This window comes from Zeus faber, assembly GCF_960531495.2.
Source record: "Zeus faber genome assembly, chromosome: 14".
Lineage (NCBI taxonomy): Eukaryota > Metazoa > Chordata > Actinopteri > Zeiformes > Zeidae > Zeus > Zeus faber.
Window position 1 is genome coordinate 5,792,626 of NC_137200.1, and position 17,248 is coordinate 5,809,873.

General features: G+C 42.1%; 2 protein-coding genes across 2 annotated transcripts in view; one reads left to right on the plus strand and one right to left on the minus strand.

The window, feature by feature from the left end:
- dpysl3 (dihydropyrimidinase like 3) overlaps nucleotides 1-3,340 on the plus strand; it is a 42,671-nt gene extending 39,331 nt beyond the window's left edge. The window contains exon 14 of the mRNA XM_080013661.1: nucleotides 1,438-3,340. Within this exon, the coding sequence (XP_079869787.1) occupies nucleotides 1,438-1,532 (95 nt within the window). The 3' untranslated portion in view covers nucleotides 1,533-3,340. The remainder of the gene's footprint in view (nucleotides 1-1,437) is intronic.
- Nucleotides 3,341-8,442: 5,102 nt separating this feature from the next.
- The window catches only part of stk32a (serine/threonine kinase 32A), a gene marked incomplete at its 3' end in the record, with an annotated part of 72,163 nt that continues 63,357 nt past the window's right edge, over nucleotides 8,443-17,248 (minus strand). Inside the window, exons 9-10 of the mRNA XM_080013314.1 lie at nucleotides 9,208-9,272; nucleotides 8,443-8,569 (exon numbers count right to left, since the gene is read on the minus strand). Of these exons, the coding sequence (XP_079869440.1) occupies nucleotides 8,443-8,569; nucleotides 9,208-9,272 (192 nt within the window). The remainder of the gene's footprint in view (nucleotides 8,570-9,207; nucleotides 9,273-17,248) is intronic.

Below are 17,248 nucleotides of genomic sequence, written 5' to 3' on the forward strand. Positions count from 1 at the left end.
CGCGTTTTTTGTTTTTTTAAACGTGAAGGGGCATCGAGGTAGGTTCTTCTGGGCAAGATATGCATATTCATGAGGAAGGTGTCCTCGGTGTGCCCGCAATGCCCGCACCCTGCCATCGTGCATTTAGCCTCAAGCTCAATAAGGCAAAGAGTCCTGAATTGATTCGCAAACTAAAAATTATTTCAGTCAAACAGATTCCAATATTGATTCAACATATCACAATCACCAAGTTGAAGGGAAATTTTACGTCAATAGGATAGAAGTTGAAGCAAATTGACCATCTCCCCAAAGTTTTATTTTCAGCTGCTCAGTGTTAAGGGATAGATCTTCTCCAATGGGTGGAAAGGTATTAGTACACACTGTATACTTATACTATAATAGTGGTGTACAATCGAGCAATGAACAACAATGAACAATTATTATATCATTACAATTATTAATCGCAATTATTTGAGTGACAATTTGCGGTCGACTTAAATGTCACGATGGTCACAGCGCCACCAAGATCAGTGGAGATTGTCTCAGCCCAGTTGATCCAGACCCTGTAGGACATCCAGGGCTCGTTCACAGGGGCTCAGGGTCCTCACTTGACCGTCTTAACTCGACGGTTTAGATTACGCTGCGGCCCCTAAATCCTGTTTGTGTTTTCACCCTCAGCCCCTTTTGACCCCTGCGCAGCAAGTGCACTATCGCTGTTTTTATATCCTAGTAGCTACGGCAGTGTTTGGTGGATGTAAGGGGCAAAAAACAATATTTTAGGTTCATGTCAGCCTAAAGGGAAACTATCTGGTGCAGTAGTATCACACAGAATGTGTCTTAGAAAGTTATTACTATCTTTCAGCTATATAGCTGAAAGGTAGTAATCAACTTTGATCAATTCATTCCAATTCCACATAATCCAATATAATCCCTCTTTGGTTTATATTGTGCATTGGATTGTGTTCGGGCCGATTAAAACATGTCAGTGATGATTTGCGTGCGGGTGCAGTTTACTACTTTGGTGTAAAATGTGATTTTCCTTTTTGATCTTATTGTACATATTTCTATTGTTCATGTCCTCTCTATTTTTCACATTTGGCAAATTATTTTGATATACTCAATTTACCCCCTTGTTTTTTTTTTATTGCCTATTTGTTTTGCTGTGTGCTGCTTTAAAACGGCGATTTTCCGGTCTGTCTATCTATCTATCTATCTATCTATCTATCTATCTATCTATCTATCTATCTATCTATCTATCTATCTATCTATCTATCTATCTATCTATCTATCTATCTACCTATCTATCTATCTATCTATCTATCCCCAAGTGTGTTTTTCTGCAGCCTCTGCTTCGTCTTATAGTTGTCGTCACTCCTTTTCCTGTTTTGTTACTGGAAGGCACTATCCTCACTACTTATCTCTTGTTTTATCTTTCCCTCTCCCCCTCTCTCTCTCCAGGCCCCCCAACCCCAGATGACATCCCCATCAGGCCCGCTGGCCGCCGCGTCATGGTGCCCCCTGGTGGCCGCTCCAACATCACATCCCTCAGTTAAACAGCAGGGAGTGGAGGGGGGGTGCAGCCCAAGGGAGGAGGAAGGGAAGAGGGAGGGAGGGATGGAGGGAGGAGGGAGGGATGGAGGGGAGGAGGTTACGTAGAAGAATATGATTACTGCTTGAAAAAAAAAAAAAAAAAAAAAAAAAAAAAGAAAAACAAAAGAAACGTTAAAAATCCAAGAGAGCAAAACACTGAATCCTCATGCCTTACCTGTCACAATGCTACCTTGCTCGGGTGAGAACAGTATTCCTTTTCCTGTGGAAACTCAGCCAGTCCTGTGCTGGAGAAGCCAGCGGTCACTCGCGTTTCGGGCGTTTTCGGTGAGACCAGAAAACACGACACATATTTAAATAAAGAACATAAAAATCGGCTCCACCCAGAGTGACTCATCGCATTCTGCTTTTCTGCTTAGAAATTCCACACATCCAGTCACATTCACCCCAGGGAAAACAAACAAACAAACAAACAAACAAGCCAACAGACAAACACACTGCGCTCTCTTAAGGAAAATGGATACCGCTCGTCTCAGATCGATGCAATGGTTCTTCCGTCCCGTTTGGCTTTCGATGTGGCCCCCACCTTCCCCGTCCCCAGAGTCAGTGAATCACCACCACAGTAGTTCCCCTCCTTAGCAAACGTAAAAAACAACCTGTTCAGTACCACGACTTAGCTGTAGGTGGCATTGTGTATATGGTAGATATGTATCGTAGCTTTGTGATTGATGATGTTGTTGCAGCCTGTCTGGGTTTTTGTTTGGACCAAGGTCGCGGTGTTTATCGAGTCTCGGAGCGAGGGGACGGTGATGTGGGCGCGGGTCTGCATGGGCCAGGGCAAACGTGGGCGACGTGATCCGCGCTCTGAGGCCGCGCTTTGAGACCGCGATGACGACGATTTTCCATGCAAGGAGTTAGTGACCCCATCGATAAGGACTGTGTGTGCGTCGAAACAAGGAAAAACGAAAAATACTTGAGAAAAAAAAAAGAAAGGAAAGAAAGGTTGACTGTTATTTCGCTTTTTCTGTACTCCATCCAGTCATTTCCCCCCATCCCCTACCTTTTCGAAAGTTATACATTTTGAACATTTTGATTGTTGCCCTTTCACAAGAAGTGAAAAAAAAAAACAAAAGAAAAAAGAGAAGCTCAAGGTCAGCTCTGTGATTCAGGATGATGCCGATCGGGCGTGGGGGAGAACATCTCCAAAACCTCTGGCGTTAGTTTTTGAACGTTCCTCAAACAGAAGGAATATCACAAAATCGTTGCCTTGCCGTCACAATACGGAGCCGAATTCGGATCCCAGGTCAGTCCTCAGCATTCTGGAAGCCTCCTACAGGGCAATGCTGTAAAAATGTTACCCGTCATTCCCCGCGACCTCAAGGAAACAGACTCAAAATGTCTTGAAGCAGTAAGTTTAATGGGAGGACTGAGAGATTATTTTGCTTCCTATCTCCGTCATGAAAGCTCCTCCCAGACCAGGAGGCGGTGTAAGAGAAACGTGGAGTTTGTTTGTTTCCTTTGAATGGACCAATAGAGGAGGAGGAGGAGGAGGAGGAGGAGAAGGAGGAGAGATTTGGGAAGAGAGGAACGAGAGATGCCACTTTGCCACGATGGCAGAATCTGAAGGTCAGGAGTCGCGAGAAGTGATTTATTGTATTTATATTGGTTGGACTATCTTTGTTTATTACCTACTTGTTTTTTGTTTTTTTTGTTTGTTTGATTTTATTTTTTAACTGTTGTATCAAAAACCCAGAGAAGGCAGGTCATACAAAGAGGTGTGTTAGTTCCTGAAATAAACATGAGTTGCAACTGATCGACTCTGCTCGTTCTTCATTCAACACCGTCTATGAGCGTGCGTGCGGAAAGTACGGAGGAATAAAAATAAAGCTTTTGGAAAAAAGATAGGCAGTAATGTCTTTTTCCTCACAAACTTTGCAGGGTCAGTTTCCGAGACGAGAACGAAGGCTCCAATCTCGATTGTGCTTGAATTCAAAACTTTACGTTTCGGAAGCCAGAGAACGGTTGGAACATTAATCTCAATCGTGTGCCTGCAGTGGTCGTGGGCTGAAGATCGCCGAGAACAAATGAACTGTCATCTCTCCCGAGGCGCTTCGTGCTAAAACCACCGCGTCGTCCAAAGGTTTGAAAATGCCCCATGACATCACCCCATCAATAACAAGCGGAGAGCATAGCTATCGTTAAACACACATTCCGAGGAGACGAGTCAGCGAAATCGACGTTTCCGCGCGCGCGCGTGTGTGTGTGTGTGTGTGTGTGTGTGTTTCTGGTTGTGTGGTTCATTGTTCAGTTACATGGCAATACTATTTCCGTAAATAACAGGAAAACCCTTTCTGGATGTGGGACATTCATGGTATATCTCTGAAGATGGGATGGGTAGCTTGCAATCGACAGCATGTACTCGCTGCTTATGTACTGATCTCTACATCCAAGGGCCTTTTTGGGGAAGAACTGCATGTTCTAGACACCTTTTGTGAAAATTCAAAGAGGAAGTCGACTTCTCACCATTGTCACTAATCATTAGAGATGTGAGTCACCGCCCCAACCAATCAAAGTCCGCCAATTCAAATCCTGGTTAATGACTGCCACTGTAACGCATCAAACTTTTGAATTTATTCTGTCGTCGCGGTTCGTTCGGGAAGCAATTCCGGTTGAAAGCAGGCACGGAATCTATCGTTAAAAGCGGCCCCAGGCTGGTTATGGCGCGAGTTAATTTGCCTCGTCGGTTGAATGTCACCGCTGAATAAATCAAGTGGCCCTGGCTGGTGGAAGAACAGGCATGAGGCCCATCCCCCAGGGACCCCAGAGCTGGAAAGAACGCTGTCCAGCAAGGCTCTGGAGGCCTAGGACGAACTAAAAGATGGGTTTTGCATTTCTGCTTCATTTCCACACACTTCAGCGGTCAGCGGTCAAAGCTCATCTGTCTATCACCAAGCTGTGTTTATTCAGTCCTACCATGTGTTCATTAATTATATGATTTATATATATATATAGTTATATTTATTTATGTGCACCTATCTTGCCCTCCACCCAATTTATCTATAGGCTATTATATGTTTATTGTATTGTCTCATCCGCTGGAGTCCTAACGGCACCATTTGAGCATCGTTGTTAGTAGTTATCTTCAGTCCATCTGGTTTCTCCTGAGTGAGCCACATCTTCTACTCGCCTACAGTCGCTTAGGATATTTTCGATTGACTTATCTATTTTGGGGCATCAAAATACATCTGCAAGACTAACTTATAATGGTTGAGTGGACGGAGTTAATTAAAAAAAAAAGTATTGTTATATGTGTTGTTATATGTAATCCCCTCCAAATTGAAGCAAGGGTTTGACATTTTACGCTTCAGAGAAAAGCTTGTAGTACTCATCAGCGACCACTAGGTGACGTCATCTCACTGAAGGTGCTGCAGCTTTGTGCAGGAACATGGAGCAACTAACCCTAAAAAGTCACTAGACCAGGGGTAGGTCCCAAAAATCTAAACAATTAGTGTAACACATTGCCTTACTGTACTTTTCCATTTCTATTTATCATTATTTTGGAGCCAGCGCCACAAATTGTATGCATTACAAATCAAAATTAGGCCGGTTCTTGTTGTACTTTCTAAACTGACATTACTGGTAAATTTGATGCAAAAATGCATTATTGCATATTAGGAAACTGTTTCATGTGAATTTCGAGTATCGGCTACTTTAATTATATCATAGAGAGCTGTAGGGAATTGATCAGGGAACCTTTCTATATCTTGACAGAAATACATTTAACATTTAAGAAATACAGTTTTGATTCTCTCAATTTGCAAATAAAAATGTTTTGCTTTTCACAGGCATCAATATGTTGCATCAATTAAGTATGTTGGTTGAGCCATGGCTGAAGGTTGCCGTTCTAGTTCATTTTAGGGTTTCTTCTCATGTTCCACATTTTGCCTCTGCACACAACCTGATCTCAAGGAAATAAAATGTTGTTTTTTTTCCTGTGATTTTTGTTTTTCTGTATCTTCCTCTCACGCATGCTCTCACCGTTTCTTTTCTATCGTGGTTTATTATGTTTATCTGTAAATTTGCAAGAATAGCTCAATTATGGGGCTATAATAATAATAATAATAATACATATTGAATAATAGATAATAATATAAAAATCATTCTCTGGGCAGATAACAGTAATATAGATAATGATATAATAATTTATTGTATCCAACAATAATAATGGTCATACGCCTCTTCCCCAAACACTCTCAAACACCAAAAAATGTCCAGTATGACTCATTGGTTTACTCCTGACTCATTGCTTTGCCTCCACAGATTTGATAATCTGGGCCGCCTCTGATTTCACATAAATCAATAGTATGACCACTTCCATTTAATGGCCCACAACAACCGGTTCCACTCAATCACTGAAATGGACAAATTAAATCAGACACAAAAAAATAAAGTGCGAGGCTGTGAAGTCGGATAAGAGAAATACAATTATAATTTAAGGCACACCTTTATAGTCTGCGCAACTCCATCATTTTTGAATACAAGAGACACACAAAGTAATGACAAGAAGAGAACAAAACCCCACAGGGAAGGGCTTCCAGTTAGGGATTGAGTCTGACCCTACGGAATACATTTCATTATTTTAAAGGACCGTACTGGTGTCACATAGTAGTCAAACAGTCTGCACCTGAATTGTGTTTTTTGTGAAAGTTACTTCATTTTTGCCGTATTTCAAATTTGGTAAAGTGTTGCTGCCTCGGCCTTTTCAAGCTGAATAAGCAAATGCGAGATAAAGGTATTTTGACAGTAGCCATTTTTGGCTTCTCGCCGTACTGTTCAGATTTTCCGATACCCGAAAAATAGAGGCCGTATTAAAAATGTCAGCTTTCATCAGAAAAATGGTCGGTAATTTAAATGCTTAGCCGCTTAGGGGGGGTGGAGAAAGTGTCCCCATTACCCACGGTGCTGTACATGCACGGTGCTGTGAATAGCCCCCAAACCATGACAGCCCGGCAGCATGATCGCACCCACCCCTGTGCCTCCCTCTAACGACACCACTGGTGTGCTGACTAGTAAATGGGCTAAAACTCAATTTGACACGAGTATTGTCCTTCAATGACGCTCTCTATCGGTGGGAAAACTACTAGCAACAGATCTGAGCCTCGGGGGACGTATTTGAAGGTGAAATCTGCTACAAAGAGGATCATTTGATGAGTAAAAGCAAACGTATTTGGAAAAAGTTCACATCAACGCAACATCTTTTTGGACATTATCCGATGGATCCGGTGTGTGAGAGACAACTTGTTGCAAACGTTATCAGTGAAAGATCTGTTCATCTTGAACCCGGGCACAATCCCTCCCGTTAAATCACAGTCCAATCGGAGACAGTTTATACACGAAAGCACTTCCGCGCCTGTGAGATTACATCGACGACAACAACGATATCACAAAGGTCACAAAGGTCAAAGTCAAAACGGACCAACTCTCAATAGAAAAGTGCTGACAGTAACGTATTTGAGTGAGTAAATTTGCACATAATAAGAGTGGCCTATTTAAATATAGAAATCAGTTTATACCTACCGAGTGCAGGGACCAGCTAAGGGTTTTCTCAAACAGCCGCTATCTACAAAAGTTCAGAGGACCCAGATACCTCCAAGGTGTCTGGGTCCGAGTCCAAGATATGGTTTTAACATTCTTTAATAAGTCTGTGAAGTCTGAACTTAAACCTCAATTTAAACATCAATTGGCTACAATCAATCATACTGGAAGTATAAACAATGATGTATTGCGTTGATTCTGAATGCAATAGTTTTGATATGGTTAGCCCATAAGTAAATGAAGAAACCTCGATGTTTTTCTGTTTGTTTATTTTTTGGATATAATGGAATTATAATGCAATTGTATTATTGTTCCGACCTAATCTGACTACTCAGTGTAGCAGAAACAGAATTAAAATCTCTCTTTCTGCCAATAACTGCAAATTCACAAAATGGCGATCTGAAATGAGACTTTTCTTTTTATAAAAATGTTTTGTTTTTTTCCCCAATTCAGGGTCCGTCCCCTGTCTGTGAAACCGCCCCACGGTAGTTGGTGCTCACCGGCCCTTAACTATTCACCTCCCGCCTGTGGATCAATGCGACGATGAAGGAAGAACCATGTGAAAGCAAGGATCAGTGCAGAACATCTACGTCGCACCCACGCTCCGTCTACCTTGCCTCGCCGCCGATTCGAAGCTTCCCCCGTTTGAAGTCCGAACCGATCCCTCGCAGAGTGAAAGCGAGCCGCGTTTGGATGAGCTTAAACGGCAAATGATTCACTCTCACCGCCATCCTGACCGTAAAACGACATGAAGTTCAGTTCAACACAGGTAGGACTGAAGGTCGCGTCTGATCCCTCAGCCTTCGCCTCGACTTCTCTTTCACTCTCATCCTCAGCGTCTGAAAATAAAAGGCCTCATTTCACCTATTTGGAGTGACGCCCTCAGGTCCAGTGCTATTTGAGCTATTGAAATGCCAAATCGAGCGATCCGGCCGAGTGTTTGTTTTTTTGCGACGGCTCAGTTGTGATCCACGCCAGTTCACTGAGGCCCCGTCCTTGCAGCGCTGCAGAGTCGGCCTCGCGCTCCCATGTTTGGGACGCCAACATTATTTTATTCTTTTTAGATTTCATATCTAGCTCATTGCACAGGGATAAGGAGATGAGTTTCTTCTGGCTGAGAGACATCTGCAAGTTGTGTGTGTGTGTGTGTGTGTGTGTGTGTGTGTGTGTGTGTGTGCATTCCATGAAGACGGTGTGTTTACGTGGGGACATTTAACATCAATCTGAGGACCAATGCTGCTCAAAACATTAGGTGTCGTGAGTGTGAGGGAGCAGGTCTGAGAGCTGTGTGTTCCGGGTCCGTTTTGGAGTCTTTGGGCTCTATCCTGATATGTAGGCCACCGGCTCCACGTTGTTGTTCTGTCCGTCCTCAATGGCCTTGTTCTTCTCCGTCGTGGACAAATCGGACGATTCCAGAGAGTCCACTCTGTCCGCCGCTTTCCTTGACCTGTTTGGCCAACAAAAAAAAACAAAAAACGAACTGTGACGCCTGAAAATAGACGAAGCCATCGTACGAGAGCGGTCATTGCAATGTCATCGCGTGCAACCTCATCCCCTTGTGTATTGTGTGGTTTATTTTTTTAATGTTTTTATGAAAAATGTTATTAGCACTAAAAAACTTAGTGTTTTGAGAGAGAATATAATCCTCTTTAAACCGCCATGTCATTCAGACCTGACAATCTGTGTACTTCACACTGACATGACATTTCCTAATCGTTCTAAGATGCCGAGAACATAACCAGAGGGAGACCGGTTCAAAGAAAAACATAAGAAGTCATTGACACGAAGTCATTTCAATAATCTTGATTAAAAAAAATTATAATAATAAATAAATAACTTGGCGGTAACATATAGATTCACATTTGGGGTAAACCCCTTTTTGAAATCCCAATGATAGAAATCAATCACACATTTTTATATTTCCCCAAGATCACACATTTGACTTTCTTCCAAAAATAAATAAACCCAATGTACCTGCCCGTCTCAATGGGAAGTGACACAATTTTCTCATATATGGATATAATACTGTTCACAGTTTCATGCAGAGTGATTAGTTGGTGGTGAATATTCAGGAGAAGTTCTCACTTTTCCCTGTTGAAAACGATGAAGTCCCTCTGAACATTGTCTAGTCGCTGCTGAAGCTGGCCGCTCTGAAATGTACACACACACACACACGCACGCACGCACGCACGCACGCACACACACACACACACACACACACACACACACACACACACACACACACACACACACACACACACACACACACACATTAGTATATAGTAGTACATCAACACACACTCTCCTTTAAGCTGCTGTGGCCTCGTGGGAAAGAGAACACTGAATAATTCTTTGGTAGAAGCAGCCTTAAAGCTGCAGAGCATCGTTCCCAGAATCCCACTGGTGTTTCAAGATGGAGGCTACAAGTTTGTAAAAAAAAAAAAAAAAAAAAAAAAAAAGTCTCAATTTTTGACAGCAAGTGAGATTTTTGTTTTCTTGCAGAACATCAAGAAAGAATTTTGGTTTTCTAACAGCTCAAAACAACAAAGCCCGATGCTATACTAGTATGAATTGTGAAAAAAAGTGTTGAAAGTCATGTTTAAGAGGTATTCCGCAAGATCATTTATTTTGAAAATCTTAGTGGATCAGTGATCCTATGTGGAACGTATTTTTTCATTTGTTTTAATTTAGCTGGCACTTTATAAGAAACAGCCATTCGAGAAGGGTTAGGACAGACACAAATCATCAACATGACAACACATGATCTCGATCGCGTGTGTGTGTGTGTGTGTGTGTGTGTGTGTGTGTGTGTGTGAGATCCAAAGTGTGTCTTTACGATACCATCTACAATAAATACAGACAGACGTACAAACACTTGGCGCCTCGTATTACCGTGTTTCCTTTCCACAAATAAAAACACTGCCCTTAACCACATCGATCCAGTGAGATGGTCCGTCTCCAGGCTCCAGACTGCCTCCTATGGAGTAAACTGTCTGACCCTCCCCACCCTGCCTATCATCAGAGAGACACCCATACAGGTGCTTTCACAGTGGGGTGCAGCCACTGGCAGCGTACCAGCCAGCCGACAGAAATTGGGCAGAGAAAGGAAGGGAGACAGATGGAGACGAGGGGGGCGATCGTTTAGCTTGATATTATATTCTTATATATAAATTGCCATATAATTACATTTGACTAACTACAGTTGGATGTTTTCTGACAGAGGTGTAAAATCCAGGTTCGGAAAGTAACATTTCTGGTTAAATTTCACCCCCAGAATTTGAGACAATCATGTGGCGTTGCAGTGAAATGGGCTGGATCGTTGCATGGCTGGAGCAAAAACATGGCGGGACGTTCAGATTCTGAACTTCAGTTGAGAGCATTCCAAGTGATTATTGCAATATTTGTTTTGCAAAAAAACCTCCTGTAGTGCACGTGTGGGAGGCTGAAGGCCAACCGGATGCCTCTGCCCACTCTTTACTTTTATATAAGGTGACTAAGTCCACTGCCTGGCTCCCAATTTCTCCTCAGCACCTTCGGAATGAGGAAGTGGGCGGGTTCTGAAAGGCTAAGCTTATGGTCATCTAATTAAAGTTACAATGAAATAACTTACATTATACATCCCATTAGTTTCACCCTTGAGGCTCTAACGGCCTTAGAGGGGAAGCTGATGAATCTACTCCACGCTGGACCGAACACGTTCTGAACCTTGGCCAGTATAGGAGGACACTCACAATGAGTTCCTCCCCAAAGTGTATCGCCACATAACACTATTTACATCATTCTACCAGCCTAAAACGCCAGTGCCAGTCTAAAATGTGGTCTAACCAGCACCCCTCACTCAGCCATACCGAAGACTGAACAAGACGGGGACAAAAGGAAAGTTAGAACTGGATAAAAGGACACAGAGATGTCCAGGATGATGCCGGCCATGAAATACTGTGATATTATTATTATTATTATTATTATTATTATTAATAAATTATTATTTAAAACATCAATAAAATGTGTGTTTTTACAATTATTTAGTAGCATATTTGCAGTATACTAATGGACCACTAGGGGGCCCTGCATGTAAGAAAGATTAGACAAGATTGAGAGTGCCATCAAAAAGAGATAAAAAAAAAATATATATATATAATATTATATATATATATATATATATATATATATATATATATATATATAAATAAAATAAATAAATAAATAAATAAATATATATATATATGACATCTCTTCAACATTTTTTTATAAAAAGAAATGTGCATCTGTGTTCCAAAGAAAGAATGCTACCCCCAGCTGAAAATGTATATGGCTGACATAGGACAAGGAAACAAGGAGAAAACCATCAGAAGAGACAGCAGAGGTGTGTGTTCGACATGACAGATAAGAAGACATCAGCAGTGAGGAGGCATCTGTGATGTCACTTTGATGTATTGATCGACCTCTTCTCCAGTTTGAATGTTGTCGACATGTCCTGGCATTTTCTGAGTTATTTTTCAACTCCTTTCACTGGTCATATGGAACACGAAAGTCAACTGTTCGAGTTTTTGGACAGTTGTGTGATCCCTCTGGGCTTTTAGCAGATGTTTGAAGCAGCAGAACCCACAGTTTGAATTTTTTACATAAACCACGTAAAGCACTTTCCATGCAGCGGTGTTATTTCCCAACAGTGCACAATCCATCCAAGATGCCGCTCCCCCCCCCTTCTCACGTTAGTTTAATGGTTTTACTTTGGCTCAGTGAGGCCGCTTCAAAACTAGTAGCAATACAACAGAAAAAAATGTAGAAAATGTAGTTTTGTGTAGAGCTTTATCTTGCATGCTCCTGTTGCTTTGCTTGGGCAAAATATTCAGAAATTCCCATTTTGATATTTCTGCATTTCCTTTGTGCTGTTCAGCTGGCTTCTTAAAAGCTTAATTAGGAAAACCCGTCAAATTGGAATCCTCTCATAAAACACAAGTAAGATTTGAACGAGGATAAATCAAATCACACACTTTGTTAGAAAAAAAAATTTCACTTCATTAGGTTATGTCCAAATTAATTGTGGACTTTTTTCACATTCAATGTAGCTCTTGGTTGATCCCAGAGATGGGAAATATGAATCTGTAGACCAGTGAGTTCCCATCATGGTAGAAGCCATCGACACAGTGGCGGACACTTTGACAGTCAGGAGACGGACAGATGCAGTGGTGATGCATTGGCCAGAAACGGGTGACCTCTGGCTTCCTAAACCTAGAATCCTTCCACTGCACCAGAAGTCCCAACGACTCCGTACCAGCTTCCATCAATCTGACTGAACAATCGCTGAAAGCTTCTGTATCAGCTCACCCTCATAACCCATCAAGTCAGAACATGAGAGTGAGCTGTTTTTTTGCAGACTATTAACCCTGTAGAGCCCGCGGTTGTAATATTCCAACATTCACACAGAACTCCCTGTACATTTTATTTAATATTATATCTATAGTTACATTCTCAATGGGTCTCAATTGTTTATCCTAGAAATCCCATTGGAATGGATAATGCGTTCATAGATCTGGGAATTTGGTCCCAAACTCACACATTTTCCAACTTTTCTGCACTTACTTTAGGAAACTGACTTAAAAGCCACCATCTAGACAATTTCAAGCACTGCTTTCCATTTCAGATTCCGAATAATGCCAATAATGCCATGGTTTCCATGGTTTGTGCATCCGCAAAAACCATGGAAACTAGTGACAAAGCCGATTCTCACCAACACTAGGATTCAAGCCAGTGTCAATAACGGAGAGTGAAAGTGAACATACCATCTCCTCAAATGGGAATTAAGTACAAAAAAAGTTAAATGAAGGCTTTCATAGCATTGTAGGTGTGGCAACCTCCACTAAAGAACAAATCAGAAGCCTCCATAAACTGTATCATGGAGCTGCAGCAACTGAATAAAACAAAGCTTTACCATGTGCGCAATTCACTGCATTCTCTCCGTCTCTCTCTAGCTCTCTCTTTATATTTAAGTGTTTTGAAAAGGGGTGGGTCAGAAGCTAATTGCTCTTAGTCTTGGATTAAACTTTCCATTTAATGAAGGAAACCAAGCGGGAGTAGTCTGCTGGACGGTAGCCCAAGAGGGACATCCTTCAATGTCCTTGGTGTGATGTGACGGGCGTTATACAGAGTGGCATGTGCAGTGACGGAACCAACAACCCACCAATAACCAACCATCACCTGCTTCTGGGATTAAGACCCATTCTTACGATGATCAGTTCAACTTTAAGTTCAACTCAAAGATTAAGTGTGTGTGTGTGTGTGTGTGTGTGCATACTTGTACGCGGGCATCTCGTCCAAGCGTCTATTCTCTGAGTAAAAGACAATTTTCAGCCACATTATTCATCATTTAATTAATCTTATTGTACTCTCCAGTATCAGCTTAGCAGCTACAGGGAGTGGGAGGAAGGTGGCGAGCGGAGAAGTGGACGTAAAACGAACAAACGGAGGGAGAACCGAACGAGAGGGAGGTGTCGAGTATATGGAGGCCAGGCGACGAACGAAGGTGGAAAGAAAGACACGTGCAGGAGACTAGAGAGGGAGGGACTCTGAAAAATGACCAAAGAGACGAGGAAGGAGAAGTTGTGGATAAGAGTGGCACAGGTCAGAGAATGGAAAGAGGGACCGGGGAAGAACAGCGTGGCGTCCAAACGGAGGAGAGGAAAAGTGAGGGTTTGAGATGTGAGGGGAGCAACTGACATTGGAGAGGATGTTAAAAGTATGTGATTAAAAATACAGAGCGGCTCTCGGCGTATTAAGTGAGAACTAGACTCGGTGGAGTTTCTTTTCCTTCATTCAATATTGATCGGCTCTGCTTTAGAAACGATGCGTGCACTACAGCTTGTTTCCCTCCAACTCTTCCCTTTCTCCCTCTCTCCATCTTCATCTCTATGGTATGAAGCCCTCGCAAGTGTCCTCACGGGGCCGTTGAGAACAAACACAGCACAAGTCACACATCAGTGGTTCTGTTATTGTGGATTCAATGGACGATGAATGAACACATGCAAACACAATGTCATTGATAAGTTTAAGAGAATAATACATTTGTGCAAATTGATTATGATTTGTTGCGCTGCTACAAATTTGCAGCTTACTTACTGGACATTTTAGCCCAATAGCCTGCCACACCTATCTTCAATGATGTGCCAAAATGCCATTTAAAAATAAAAAATATATCCCATATATGAAATAATAATAATCATTTAATTGTAATAATAATATAGAATAATAATAAAAATAATTTAGAATATAAATAATAATAATTTTCTCTTTTTTTGAGCTTTTCATTAATTTTTTGGACATTCTTTCTTTTTGGAAAGGCTGGTTAACAGTGGAAAATATTAAGGGACGTTCGCATCTAATGCTTTTGAATGGTCATCTCTGGCTTCCATGTTTTAAACTCAAATGGACAGCAGGGTCTCTGGCGCCCCTGCAGATAAATAATTGAATTGTCTGCTGGCTGTTCATGAGTCTGAAGTGCGCTCTTTTCAATCTCTTGAAACCATGAGAGCGAAAAAAAAGATGCATAAAGATAAATCTTAGGTTACAAGTTGTGATCATGAACCTTTACAGCGCCTCATTTTCAGTTTCCACACTGTGCTCCGCTCAGCAAGCTACTCTCATGTTTCAGGTGAGGTTTTGAAAGGATTTATAGCGCACAGCAACTTCCATTGTCAGGTGCCAGGAATCGTGGGATATCCAAGGGGATGATTTTCCCCGCTCGAAAAAAATTGTATGTGCCCGACTGTTTTGGAAGGGGAATCTCTCTTTTGAATCCCCGTCTCAACTTTCATCTTTTTCCGATTTCATTTTTTTTTTTTCATTTCCCTTACCCATGTCAGCAGCTAAGAACTGGCAGACCGCTTCAAAATCGTCTATTGTCATTTGAAGACTGCATCGGTGATAAGGGGCTTTACATTTGCCGCTTGTAACTTGATGTTTTTGAAGAGTCATTTGTGGAACATGAAGCAAAAAATAATGTATTAAATCGAGCAATATGTGTGAGAATCGGATGTGAGCACCAATACGAAAGGCTTTCTAACAAACATTTGGTACGATAAATTATTCCATATGAGGAATATAGACCACAACATGGCAGAGACACCAGACTGACTTAATGTGCGTTTTCCTTGATTTTTACGGCGCCCTATAATTCACATCTCTATAATAGCGAAGTGCTTCCCTGGGGGAGGGCTATGATTACTTCATTACAAGAGAGGACTTTCACTTTGTCTGAATGGGCAAACAGATGACGGATGTTGTCTGGGTCTAAGGCAAGAAATCACTGAGATGTACCCCAGCAGGTCTCCACAAGCAGCTGTCAGATCACATAAAGCACAGAGCAATTCCGAGGCGGCGTTGAATTATTATCGCATGCCGACCCCGGCCCTGTGCCCCAGACCACACTAGTCGCTTCACTTCTATTATTAAAGAGGCTCATGGGCCGTAACTGAGCACGGGCTTGAAAAAACCCTCAAACTTTGACATAACTGCAAATTTAATCTGTAATATTAACTTCCTTTTTTTTTCGTCAACAGGTCTGTTATGGCCTCTTTGTTAGGTCTTTTAGAAATTGTATGTCAAAAGAAAAGATGGGATAAAATGGGAGCGTTAAAAGTGTTTAACCGTGGCATACAACGGGCCTAAATACATTCCCAGACAAGAATCTCACAGCCTGCTCAGAGATGGATTGTTGTGTTGAATTTGGTATTGAATTGCATTGGCTGATGTTCAGCATGAAAGGTGAGATGTGCTTTTCTCTGACAAAAAGATGTAAAAAATACCAAGCCCAAGTGGCAACCACTACGGCCCGGTGTCGAAGCCAATGTGGAAGTGCTTTAAACTGTGGTTCATCTAATGTCCGCCAGACTGCTCTCTAAAACCTCTGACTGAATGGAAGTCAATGGAAAAAGAAAAAACTTCCTGCATGGAATACAGAGTCAGTAACCTCTTTCGGGTCTCCAATGTGTATGTGCAATTCTTCTAGTGTGTCTCTTGATTGTGATTTTGAAAACCATCGTTCCGTAAAGAGGATGTTAAGGCTTAGAGGGATTATATTTGGGGGCTTGTAGAAGAAGAATCTTTAATTATCACGCAACACACCACACTACAACACATGCACACGCACACACACACACACACACACATGCACATGCTTTGGATGGTGGCCGAATTCAAAACGTCTCTTCAGAAGTAAAGCGATCCGCACCCGCTCCTTGGAAGCCATCTTGTCAGTGGGTCATTGGACAATGTAATGTGCTTCAGGATCCTGTCAAGTTTCACCATGCATTGAAAGGGGCTCTAGGAATCCAAACCTTTGGAGAAAATAAGCTATATAAACGGCTGTAGAGAAGAACAAAGTCAGCAGAGATGGAAGGAAAGACGGAGGAGGAGACAAGAGGAAGCTCCGTCGGTAGGGTAAACAAAGACGGAGCCGTGGGTCCGACCATTCGCCCGTTAAAATGCGTTGAGAAAGGAGACTCCCGAAACGCCAGAGCACTGGCAGATGGAGACTAAGGGTGATGATTTAAAGCGAGTAAAGTTAGGAGGGCGAGAGGGTGAGGTGAGAGCCACAGATAACGCTGAAGGAGACAAGGGAATAGAGGGTTGGAGGGAGAAATGGGGGGCCATTTCTAAATGGCTGTTTATTCAATGTTTGGCCCTGAAAACAGGGCACGACTCTGATAGATAGAGATCGAGGGGCGGGTGGATTCTGCACGGTCAACTGATACTGAAAACTGGCAAAGGTACTAGATGTAATATAATTTGTGATGTAAGTCAGTGTAAATAACACTGCTTCATTTGGGCCTTCTAGAGATGGTTGATGTAGTTTGGCCCTAGAAACCTTTGCTTAAGTGGTGTTTTATCCTTGGCACCAAAGTGGGCGCAGCACTGATTAAACTACACTGTTACACCTCTGGACCCTAATGAAATCACTCCCAATAGTGAGCGTTGTAACTTTTCTTATTAACACTCTTGTGTTTATTTGCTAACACATATGTACACACAAACCTGATTACCAGTATGACTGTGTGCTTGAGTACAAACACTGTGTGTGTGGGGGGGCATTACATCAGTCAGTCTCTTGTTCCCTTATCTTACTTTACCC